The sequence below is a fragment of the Cavia porcellus genome, unplaced genomic scaffold, assembly GCF_034190915.1.
Source record: "Cavia porcellus strain 051 isolate PalLab524CR breed Dunkin Hartley unplaced genomic scaffold, mCavPor4.1 scaffold_15, whole genome shotgun sequence".
In the NCBI taxonomy this organism is placed as follows: domain Eukaryota; kingdom Metazoa; phylum Chordata; class Mammalia; order Rodentia; family Caviidae; genus Cavia; species Cavia porcellus.
Genome location: NW_026947498.1, coordinates 4953598 through 4966070, shown reverse-complemented (window position 1 = coordinate 4966070; position 12473 = coordinate 4953598). Strand labels below are relative to the sequence as shown.

The following is a 12473-nucleotide window of genomic DNA, read 5'->3' as shown; positions in this document are numbered from 1 at the left end:
TAATTCCAGTGCCTTCACGCAGATGGAAAGTCACACTGGATGGCTCACCATGCACAGAAGCACTCAGTCCCTGCGTGTATAAAGGTGGGACGTGTAGCACCAAGTGCCACGCTGGTCTGTCTGTCCCTGTCCCGACACACACAGGCTGAGGCAGCAGCCAATCTGCCACCAAGCAAGCCGGGCACTGCCCTCTCCTCTAAGGGATGCACCCTTTCAGAACACAGGTCCCCTCTCCCGGCACAGCTGGTAAGGCTGGAATGTTCCACAGAGCAGGACCTCGCCGTGCAGAACAGTAGGAAGCTAAGTTTTACGAGTTTCTATCATGAGCATATAAAATGCTTTACTGAGACGGCCCCTGAACTGGAAAAACTCAGAAAAAATGACTCCGAAATCCATGTGAACACCCATAACTCTACGCCTCCCTTCTCTTCTTGTCTCCCCAATGCACACGCGGCTTCCAGTGAGAGCTGCACAGCCGTGTACCTCGCCTCGAGGTCACGCAAGAACCTGCCGTGGGCACCCCGACACGCAGGGCGGCACGGTCCCCTCGGGGAACCTCTTTCTGAGCCCCCTGACATCACCCGGTGAGTGACAGCCCGCAGGTATTGGGCAGAGTCTCAGTGCAGCTGCCTGGGTGAAGGTCCTCCATTCCAAAGGGTGCAGCAATAAGAAGAAAATCCCGGTGGGGCTTTGCAATTACGGACTGTGTTCCATACGCACAGCAGATGCTCAAGCAGAAGCAAGTTCAGGTGCGACAGGGCCGGAAGATCCATTAACACTTCAGCACCAAACGATTTGCGTGTACATAAAATTAGGTAAACACCTACCTGGGACAGGCCTAAATGCACAGAAGCTGTCTCGGATATGTACATGATTTTGCCATCAGACGCTACCACAAAAACAAATCCATCCAAAGTCTGTAAAAGAGAAAGTGTCAGGGTAAGAAGGGAGGCACAGTTCTGCAGTAGAGGCGAATCTAGCAATTGCATGTATAAAGCCTGTGGGCTGGGGTGTAGCTCAGGGCTAGGGCACTTGGCTAGTGTGCCTGAGGACCTGCGTTCAATTCCCAGCAAGCGCAAGGAAGGCAATTACCCAGGAATAAATAAGGGTATGGGGCCCTAAGGACTGCAGGTAATAACATTCAAGTTTATACCCAAAGCGAGGCTCTCAAATGCTTTTAAAAAGCACTTTAAGAAACAATCTTACATCCACATCGCAAAAATCATGCAAAAACATTTGAGAATTCCTATCCTGCTCTGTTTTAATTTAGTAGCTTTATTGTCTGGGGTTATTTTAGCACTTAGCGCAAATCCGGAGCTCTGTGGTTCTTAGGGGAATATCTACCACTCTACACGCCATTTAATGTCATAATTGGACTCGTTCATACCACGAGGACATACACTTTATTTGCCACAATTTTCTAGTTTACCCCCAAGTATCATTTAAATAATAATTCCAACCACTACCAATACCCAGAAAATAAAACAAAATATCCAACGTTTTACCAGACGATGTCTACAGAATTAACGATTAAGGCTCTGTAAGAGATCAAATAACCTTTGCCAAAGTCAAGGAGAAAGTCTCAACTTCCGAAAAATTAAATCTAGCCAAATGAAATTGTAATTTTTGCCTGAGTTGGCTAGACTTCCAAAAATAAAGTAAAATCATAAGTAGTACTTCAGAAACATAAAAAAGGTAATGATTATATTTATGTGTTAAGGATAAGAAGACGAAATAATTTTTGAAAAAGGAAACTATTTTATTTATTCATCCATATTTTAGATCCAGAACCAAAGAACAGCAGTAAAGCTGCTGAAAGACCCATGCAACCATCACAACAACCCCCATAAAACGTATTTCAAATTAATTTCTGGCCACAAATTCTATTTTTACAGCATGTAATTGAAACCAGGTTACCTTTGGGTTTTCTAGGCCCCCTTCCTTTTTTGGGGAGCGGGTTAGAAAAGAAATAAGGTACCAGAAGTGAAACTTGAAAGATCGCCTTGTATTTCCCCGCTCCAAATACAACTCGCTGCAGAAATGCAGTTTGCTAAAATGCAGCAGCCTCCTACAATTCTCTGCCAGTAAACTGCGGTTAGCTTCCTCTGTGTTAAGGCTGAAGGGCACATTCTGATTCCAAGCCTCACTTTTGGGGTTTCTAACTCAGCTACAAAATATTTTCCCAAGTAACCCTGTGACATTTCAGAAACGTGAACTAAAAAGCTATTTCTGAAGTCTTACATGCTTTGGCTTATTCCAACTGCATGTTGCTGAACTCCAAAATCATTAAAAAAGATTACCCTGAGCGAAGTAAATCCCTCAGAGTAACTAGGGAAGCCAGAAAAAGGGGGAAAGTTATCAGCATTAGGTTCTCAAAAGCGCCAGCAGTAGCTAAAATAAATAATATTCTTCTCGGAAAGTGTGGAATATGGCTTGAAAACTTCAAATTACCTAACTCACTTGCAGGGATGATTAGTGCAAAGATCACCACAGACACAACCAGCACACACTCAGGAATTCGGCGTGCAAGGAAGGGGCTGCTCGGGGCTGTAGACTCTGCCCGCCGGGTTTTCTGGCCGGGTTTTCCGGCGTTGTAGGCACTTCGCTGCCCGCCCCAGTATCAGTAATGCTGGGGTATAAGGCCGGGAAGCCTCCAGCCCCCTGCCCTGCCCCACCCACCCTGGCCACCGGGCTTGCTTTAAACTGCAAAACCTCCAGCTCCCGAATTTTCCCCCAGGATCTTTTCTCTGCCCCAGCGCACGCATTTCAAAAAATAAATCACACCTAGGCATTTGGGGCCCACATTTGGAAAAGATCTAGGTTTTCCAAATAGAGAGCTCATGGCTGGTTTGCAGATCTAAGTCACCAAAGCCAGCGTTTTGCTCCCTTTTAAAGAAAACACGAAAGACAGGGAGGAAATGCAAAGTAGCTCTCGGCAGGCATTTTTTGATGGCAGAGACAAATGACAGAAGGGGAATGAATAGGTCGTTGAGGAGGCTCTGTAATGGGCATTTGAAAGAGCCCAGGACCTGCGCAGGGCTGTCCTCCGCCAGCGCCAGCAGCTGCCCTGGAAGGGGCTGTTGCCGGGGTCACACAGCTGCCGAGAGCCGTAATCTTAGGGGCGCAATCCATGCCCCAAAAGTGGAAAACCACCGTGACCCCTGCCATCCCACTCTCCGCCTGAGTGTCCTTGGAGGTAGTGGGGCTCGCAAAGTGCCCAACCCCACACTAAGCAGACTCCAACTCAGGTCACCACGGAGGCCGTACTACGTCCCGGTTATGGGCACTGTGCTCCTGTTCGGTCACTTGGGTGACAGTCTGCTGTGTGACCCCACGCATGTTGCAGAGCTTCCCTGTGCCTCACCTTCCTCCCCTTGATAAAATGAACCCCGAAGCGGGTGGCGCATGCCTACAATCCCAGCACTCTGGGAGGCTGTGGGAAGAGTATTAAAAATCCGAGCCTGACCCGAGCAATTTAGCAATGAATAGCAAGACCTCACCTCAAAATAGAAAAATAAAATAGAGCTGGGAATGTAGCTCAGTGTGAAAAGTGTGCATTCAGTTCCCAGGACCAAAATAATACGATAGCAATATCATCATAACACCCACCGAGGCGGCCGTCGAATGGCGTGGTTGGAAAAGGACCTGGCTTGTAATCACCTCGAGGGCCACCTGGAAGCGGTCTACTGACACCGCTTCTCCACTCCTGCAGTCCCTGCAAGTGCATCTGACCAAAAATGCTTTAGAGTACAGGTCACAGGTCTGGGCAGAGCAGAGTCAGGTGGGAACCAACAGCCTGCAGGCGCCCAGGGCGCTGCTCAGCCTGAGTCTCTGCTGGGCTGGAGACCAGTGGTGCTGGCCCTGCCGAGGGGCAGCCACGCCAGCTTCTGGGACCTCTGCGGCCAGGGACAGTGGTGGATTCTGGGTTTTCAGGGTGCCTGGGGCCGACGGGTCCCCAGGGGTCTCCCCGTAAGGTGGCTCTACCTGCAGCAAGTGCGATCCCAGCTCCTTGGCAACGCTGTCCAGAGGCCCGGTGCGGCTTGGCTGTCCCCATGCGTCTCCTAAACCTGAACAGGGGAATAAAACAAACCACTACATGGCAGCGACCAGTGAGGATTAGGCCTCAGGGGCCCACACCTGCGCCACCCCCCCCCCACTCCGAAGTATCCGCACCAGCCCCTTGCCCAGCAGGCTCAGCGCAGCATCCTCACAGTTGCCTCTTCTCTCCTTTAAAATAGAAAAAGACCAGGCATGGCAGCACATGCCAGCAGGCTGAGGATCACCATGAGGCCAGCCTGGCTATACAGAGTTCAAGGTCAGCCTGGGTTATAGTGAAACCCTGTCTCAGATAGATAGGTAGACAGATAGACATAGGCAGACAGACAGGCGCCCCTGCGCACTGTGCCTTCTGAGCCGACCACTCCCACGGGCCACTCACGTGCCCACTGCTTTGAAATTGCCATTTTATTTGAAATGCCACAAAGTAATCTAATCTGCTTTGAAATTGGCCATCCTCCTTGCCAAACAAGGATATCGATTTGACCCATAAATATTCCCCCAAGGACCTCCCTCCCTGCCCCACATTGCCTCTGGCAGCTCTGCCTTTTCCCAGAGAAGACCAGGAGCCCCCTGCATCCCAGAGCAGCCTTTGCTGCATAACGGAAAGAACTCGCACCGTGCAGCTTCTGGGCATTCACAGGCTGTGGTCACTGTGCCCTTCCACCCCAGAGCTATAGGCTTCGAAGGGCCCCAGGTGATGGCAGTCACACCGGACTGTAACTGGGAGGTGTCTTCACCAAATCAGGGCCCTTAGCCCCTCTTGTCACCCTCCCTGCATCAGAGACCCACTCTGCTCCCAGGGGAGAACCTCTGCCCTCTCCCTGCTCCTTCCACCAGGAGCCTGGCCCAGGACGCTCCAATTAGCACAAAGTGGCAAAGACCCTCGACCCATAGACCCAACCACCTTCTAGGTCTGCCCTCCCAGCCTTGTGTGCACAGAGCGCACACCACTCAGAGCACCCGTCTAGGTTGGTGGATGTGGCTCAGAGGGTGTGTCTCCCTGGGAACTGATGCTCTGCTTTGCACCCCAAGGACCCGACCACAGGTCAGGAGCTACCAGGCAAGGTGAGATCTACAGGCTGGGAAATCTGACCAGCTGTTTCGAGGCCAGCACATCCTGGGGTGGCCACAGAGTGGGTTTCTGAGGTCACCCCGCAGGCACCCTGCATCTCCTCTAGGTCCCTGTGGACGCCCAGGGCTTCATGGCTTCTGGATGCCTCCACCCAGCAGAAAACGCACCTCCCGCTCCAGGACAGACTTTTTCTGGAAACTATCTAGCAATGTTGTAAAAAAGGATGATCTTTAATATCTCCTCTGGGATTCTAGGAATTGGGAGCTAATCCTGATCCCTAATCCATAAGGAAGTGGCTGATTTTCACATACCTTGATTCCCTTCCTGGGCCTCAGCCGCTGTCCTGTATGGCGGTGGCTTCCTAACCCGGACATCACTCACACCCCAAGCTCCACCACCTTGATCCTAATTTGCTCCGGACCCCACACAGGAAGCCCACTGGGTGACCCTTACCCCCTTTTAAACCGAAACAGAGAAGAGCTAAAATGGAACTGGTGCCCAGGCTTCTGTGAAGACAGAATTTAATAATGATCCAGGAAATCTGCTGTGGGGAAATAAACACATACGGCCTGGTAGCTGTCCCTCTGGGGTGGAGGCTCTGGGTCCTTCTCAGTTTGCCCTTTACAGTTCAAAGGTGACCTCCAGACCTCTGGCTTTTTTCTCCCAGGATCCCCAGCACTAAGATCTGGGGACAGCTCTGTTTCTGAGAACGGTCCTCAGACTCAACTTCCCTCATCGAAGGCCCTGGCTCTACACACTACAGGGCCCCCAGGCACATAGGATAATTTTCTCTACAGTTCAAACACCCAGATGGCTCAAGGCCACTTGCTCACTTTTATCACAGTGCCTTTTTCTAGAACTTTCAAAGGCCTCTGCTTTGCCAGTGGAGATTTGGCATGGATGCCCTTTCTGGATCTGGCAGGAAGTGGTGGGTGGCCCAGGACAGTTCCACTAAGCCTCCTCATCCTGGGCCACCTCATCCCAAGGCCATGGAGCTGCCAGGTCTTCCATTAGGAACCACTGTGGGTGAAGTCTTTATACTCAGCCCATAAAAACCTACTTTGGGTTGAATGCACACCGAATAATGTTTTAGCAACAACAACAAAAAAATCATCTTGGTGCCATCAAGCTGCAGGCACTCTAGAAAAGGGCTCTGCGCATGTGGCCCTTATTTGGCTCTAACAAAGGGATTTATTGATTCGAAAAGTAGGCGGGTGCAGCCAGAGCCAGCTAAGCTCTCTGGGGTTCCAGCTGGTGGTGGTCTATCCTGGGGCCCCATTGCTGTGGAAGCCACCCAAGACTGAGCTCCCCAACCCTATCTTCCTCCTTGGGCAGCTGGGGACCCCTGACTATGGGAGACAGCAGACAGCACCTAAGGAACCCACACCTAGCCTCCATGCCCACCTCTGCCAGTCAGCCTTGAGGGACCCTATTTCCAGCTCGTCCCCAGAGTTTATAGTTGCTTCACTTGGCATCAGACACCCCCTCTGCAGAATTTGGCTAAATCCAGTCTTTCCTCTCTGGGCTTCTTAGTCAATCAACAAACAGCTCATGGCAGCTAAGTGGGACCCCAGCAGGTACAGATGCAGGTCACAAGTGGTAAACATGGGACCACAGAGCAGGGCAGTTTGGGAAAGAGGAAGGGAGACAGTTTCCACCCTTCCTCTGGACCAGCAGTGACCTTGTTCTGTCCTAGAGTTAGAGCCTGGATTGGGTAGAACACGAGAGACAGCCACTCTCACTCTCCTTCTCTGGGTACCATCAGGGACTTAAAAAACCGGGTTAATAATCGGGAGGTGCCTGTCCTACTTCCACCCCTCCGCACAAAGCTAGACTACAGTGAAAAGTTCAAGACAGATTTGGGGAGCCCGCCCCCATCCATCTGTTAAGAGGTCAGCCTGGCCAGCCCAGGAGCACGCAGTGACCGGACCTCAGATCCAGGATTGCGGCAGGGTCAGGAAACCGCTCCATCCAGCGCCCCTCTGGCTCCCCTCCCCTTGCAGGACCCCAGGCTCCCCTCAGGACAGGCAGTGCCTGAGGAAATGTCCCTGCAGGTATCCTGCAGCCGGTCGGTCAGTCGAGCGAGCGGGGCCCAGGGTGCCAGGTCACACCTCAGAATGGATTTCAAACCACTCCAAAATGAGCTCGAGGGGAGCAGAGAGACTGTGGGGCTGCCGGGTCCCTGACACTTGTTCTCTCTTGGGTCCCTAAAAAATCCTCCCCTCATCCCTCAAGCCTCTTCTCAAATCCAAGGCCACACACAGATGGGAAAGGGGTGGCAGGGAGGCCGCCCCAACCCAAGAGGGTCGGGCTGGCAGCAGAGGGCAGAGAGAGGGGAGACCCCAACCCAGAATCCGCCTCAGGAAAGGGTCACGCCTGTGCGGATTGATCGGATTGATCGTAGGGGTGTGGCAGGCACAAAGGAGGCTCCCTTTCCATGCTTCGGAGTTCAGCAGGATCAGGGTCATTCTGACCCCCAAGTTCTCAGCTCAGGCACTAGATCCACACTGAGGTCACTGCCTGCTCTGCACTGCAACACCACTGCCCGGAGCGGGCGAGCGCTCGCTGGGCTCTGGTTCCTGCCGGGGAGGCAGCCTGGTGACTCCCAGCACACAGACGGGGAGGTGGTCATTAAATTCTATGTTACTCTAAAAAAATAAGCCAATTTTTAAATTAAAAAGGTGCATGATTTCAGGCTGCGGTAGAGAAAGGCCTTGGGTCTAAGACCCCATGTCAATATTGCGGGGTTCCCACTCTACGGACCCTGCAAATCAGTCCATTTGGATCCCTGGAACAATCCAAGGTCTGCCCAGCTCTTCCCCGGGGAGCTCAGCTGTGGGGCAAAGTGGCCTCAAACTGAATTTTTTTTCTTTTGTCTTTTTCCTTTTTAAGGGTGTAGGGGATCGAACTCATGACTGCCTGCTTTCAAGGCAGGCGCTTATGCCGCTGAGCTAAACCTCCAGCCCTGAACTGAATTTAAATGCAATGGAATCCAGCCCCTGGGATAATCTGGACTTGAACCCCACTTCTGTGTGTGTGTGTGTGTGCACGCCCGCGTGCGCGTGAGCAAGTGACATTTCCTTTTCTTCTGACCACAATGTCTGATAACATGACACTATCATTATAGTCCTCTTACACACACACACACACGCACACACACATGCACAAACACACACATACACACGCACACGAACTCGCCTGTCCCTGGTCCTTCAGGTCTGGGAAACGGAGGAGAGGAAACTCAGACTCCGTTTTTCTACTCCTCCCCTGAGCCGGGACCTTTGGACCGTCCCTCTCCTCACCCTCCGCATTGGACATCTAGATCCAGGAGGAAAAGTCACCCCTTGCTCCACACTTAGCTAAGGGATTCCTCGGGAGGGCCAAACTCTCCGGCCCAGGACGCTGGCCCCAGCAGCTGCTAACTCTGCATTGGCCCAGAGGACCCGGCATCGGGCGTGGGGTTCAGGCCAGGAGCCCCTCAGCCCTGGCCTACAAGGAGCGCAGACAGCCCAGTAGCCCCCGGCATTGCCGCCCCAACCTCTGCTAAAAGTCACCCAGTTTCCAACACCCAGCCACTTCCAAAACTGGCTCTGCAGCCCTCTCTACCTCCAGCTTCTGGACTCCCAGGCTGACAGAGGGCAAAGGCGGCCACCCAGAAGACAGCAGGTCTGCACACCTGGGCGGTCATTCCTTCCACCCTCCGAAGTGTGGGACCGGGTGGCTGGGGTGGATTTGCACCTACTTTGTACAGTTGCTCCCTGCATTTTCACGCTGGGTCATGACAATCCCAGGCCAACGTTTGGTAACAGGTCCATTGTACAAAGAGACCGAGGCCAATAGTGCAAGGTGACAATGCAGCCCTCAACCCACTGTAAATTTGAAAGCTTTGTCCAAGCATGAGGACTGGTTTGTGGGTGGGCAATGTCCTTGGTTCCCTCTGTCCTGGTGCAGGACCTCTGTGGTCAGGCTGCACACCGCTGCCTCTGCTGTGGATCCTTGGGGAGGCTTGTCCCCTCACTGGCCACCAGCTTCCCCAGGTAGGAAGAATGTGTCTGACAATTCCCTTGGTTCCTTAGGACAATGCTGTTCCTTTCCACCTTCTGCACTCTAAGCTGGTCTCCAGATTCTTCTCAGCCCAAGGATCCCACTTGCTCCGGGCAAAATCTCTCTTGGTACATGGTGTTCTCTCTGTGTTTCCTACTTTCGATTTGCAGCTGAGAGCTGCAGGCAAACCTGGAGCTCCCCTTGGGCCCAGCGTGTCCCTAAAACCTCTGTAGAGCCATTGCTCTGACCCCAACAAGTCAGTAGGCCCCAAGCAGACCTGGGTTCCCAGGGAAAAGGTCAAATCAATTAAGAGACCACTTCTGTCCCGTCCTTGGTGTTACAGGAAGCTAGCAAGTTATTTTGTGTAACCGAAGTCCCACTAAAAGCATCTCCCTCTCCCCTTTAGCCCTGGCTGACCTGAGGGGTGCTGGGGAATGTGCCCCAGAGGCTGGTTGGCTCCTCACATGTCCAGGGCCATTTACAACACTGCAAAGCCAAACCCTTTCCTGAGTGCCAACCTCCATGGTCACCATCAGGGGTACAGGTGTCCCCTGAACTATGAAGCTCTCGGACACAATAATGATGGCACCAACCTGCAGCAGGACCACCCCTCCAGGAACTCAGGGCCCAGCCATTCTGGACACCAACACCCAAAAAAATGAGTGTCCCAGACGGGATCCAGTGTGAAGGCCGGCCAGGGCAGCACACCGGCCCCTTTCCTGGAAATCCCCCAAACAACGAACAGCTCACAAGGAGCCCAGGCCTCCTCTTCTGGTTTACCTGAAATCACTGCCACCACAGCACTTACTCTTCTGACCATTTCTTTTACCACAGCTGCCCTCCTAAATGCGGAAGTTGGGGGGAGAAAGGCAGCGAGCAGGATAGGCCTTGTCCGACTCCATGCCTGGTTCTCAGCGCGTGGATAGCAGGGCTCATCTGACAGCCGGCTACCACTGCTCCAAGGTGGGAAGGCAACTCCGCTCTTACAAACTCAATTTGCTTTTCGATTCCACTGAAACTTCGGCGGCGAGGAAGGATTCCTACTTCTCTAGCCAAGAACTTAACCTCTAGGCGGACAAGTAGCAACCATAGTGGCTACAACTCCCACCCGCAGGGAAAAGGCGGAGGCTTTTATGCCAATTCGATTAGGAACCCGGGAAAAAAGCGGCTTCTGGGTTGATCTCGCAAGCTCCACAGGCCTGCGCCCCGGAGAATGCCCGGGTGGTCGTGTACCCCAGCAGGGAAGCTCTGGAGAGGCCCAGCCACCACTCCACTGAAGAGGGTATAAGCACGGCCCAGACTCTGATGCCACAAATGCAGGCAGTGAGGGGGCAAAAGGAGCCCACTGACTTTAGGTCTGCTGCCTGGTTAGGGACGGCTTTTAATGAAGGTGTCCTGAGGCCCAGCGACACTTTTTGACCCTCCAGCACTCTGCAGCCCAGTTGTCTCCCTATAAAGCCTTCCCAGCTCCAAGGCTTGTAGGTTCTGGGGCGCCCAGAAAGTTCCCTCCCCGCCAGCAACAGGCTTCCCAGTACCATATCCTGTCTTTCCCACCAAACCTCAGAGACTCCAGAGCTGCTGCCGGGAGGTCTGTGGCCTGGTGGGGACAGTCACTAGCTAAAGCTGGCTTGTGCACACAGGGACAGCCATCAAGCATGACACCATTCCCTGCAATCTTCAGTCTGCCCGTCCTTGGTCATACAAGTGGCACTTTTTTCAGTCCTAAAAAGATCTGCCATGCTTGAGTCTGCTGTGTTCAAAAGAATCACTTTGCTCTCCGGCGAGCCGGCAGTACCCTAACTTAAAAATCCATGACCATTTTGTCCCACCCTCAACTTCCCAGCCCAAAGGAAGAAAGTCAGCAAAGAGGCGGACTGAGAGACTGAGGGTGGCCACCTGGCTCCCTGAAAGTGCCCAGCGGGTGGCTTCCACCGGCCTTGCCCAAGATTGGCGGCTGTGAAGAGACTCCTGGGGTGGAGAATAAGGGTCTCTCACCTCCTCCAGGAAAACAGAATGAGCCCGAAGGAAGAAGAGAAGGGAAAGGATAGGAGAAGCAAAAAAGGGAGGAAAGAAAAAAGGCCAACTCAGACCAGGAAGGCCTGGCAAAGAACAAAAGGAAAAGCAAGCAAGGAAAGAAAGAAGATAGAAAAACAGACGGAAGGAAGGAAGGAAAGAAAAAATAAAACCATGCCAGGATGGACTGGCATGCAAAGGAAGACAAGAAGGAACGATGGAAAGCAGAGGGAAAGAAGAAAGGAAGAAGGAATAAAACTTTCGTGGACGGACGCAGTAGTGCCCGCTTTGGGGACACCTGTGCTTGGAACAATTCTTGGTGCCCCTCTCTGGCTCAGGGCTAAGAGGTGGTTTGGTCTCCGGGCGGCCACGGCTCTGATGCCCTAAGCGCGGCCTCCGCAAGACGCCCTCGCCTTGAAGCGGAGTGAGCGGGCGCCGGCGGCCCCAGTTTCCCGCTGGGCCTGGAATCCAGGGCCTCTGCCATCGGGCTGCCCGCCTGAGGCCTCACCTTCAGGGAAGACAGCGCGCATCTTCAGGTAGCTCGTGGTGAGACGGATGATGGACGCTTTGTCCAGCTGCGAGGTGATGGCCGACGGCAGCGGGAGCAGCTTGGCCAGCTCATAAAACTCGCCATTTTCCTTCTCCCTCCTGGTTTTGGCCGCATTCTTGGATTTCTCCTTCATCGCGCCTCGGCTCTGGGCATATTAGCTCGGGTCGCGCTCCAAGCTCGCGCAGTCCGGATGCGGCAGAAGTGGGCGTCGGGGACAGGTGAGTCGGGAGTCCTGGGCGCCCGCGGGCAGGTGCGCGGGACCGGCCCGAGCGCCGAGACGCCTCCCCGCCGCCGTCAGCCCCGAGCTCCGCCTGCGCCCGGGCTGCACGGTACCCCGCCGGTCCTGCGCGCGGCGATCGGAGCCCTGCTTGCGTCTCTCTCCGGCGTGCCGCCTCCGTCTCCCTTGCCTGGTCTCGCCTTGGAGCGCGGGGAGCCGGCGAGGAGGAGCAGCAGAGCTGTTCAGTCCTTCACGGTGCGCGTGCACCCGCTGCCGCGAGGCCCCTCCGGGCTGGAGGGCGGCGGCGGCCGCAGAGCCATGGAGAAGGATCGGAGCTGAGGGCAGCGCGGCGCAGGCGGCCGGGGCCCGGCCGGGCCGGCCGCGCTCTCTCGTCCTCGCTCCTCGGCCGCTTGCTGCGCCCGGAGACCCGGAGCCTGCCCGGAGCGCGCGATCTGCGGCGCGGCGCACGTGCGCCCGGTCGGCGTTTGTTTATGGCGGACCCGCCTTCGGGCGGAGCG

The 12473-nt window shown here is 54.1% G+C and overlaps 1 protein-coding gene across 2 annotated transcripts in view; it reads right to left on the bottom strand.

Moving 5' to 3' along the window:
* Nucleotides 1-12368, bottom strand: part of Sim2 (SIM bHLH transcription factor 2) — a 36146-nt gene extending 23778 nt beyond the window's left edge. The window contains exons 1-3 of one of the 2 annotated variants that reach the window (XM_013146124.3): nt 11697-12368; nt 3985-4067; nt 828-917 (exon numbers count right to left, since the gene is read on the bottom strand). In XM_013146124.3, the coding sequence (XP_013001578.1) occupies nt 828-917; nt 3985-4067; nt 11697-11871 (348 nt within the window). In that variant the 5' untranslated portion in view covers nt 11872-12368. The remainder of the gene's footprint in view (nt 1-827; nt 918-3984; nt 4068-11696) is intronic. The other variant, XM_013146125.2, reaches the window with a different exon arrangement.
* Between the last annotated feature and the right edge of the window lie 105 nt (nt 12369-12473).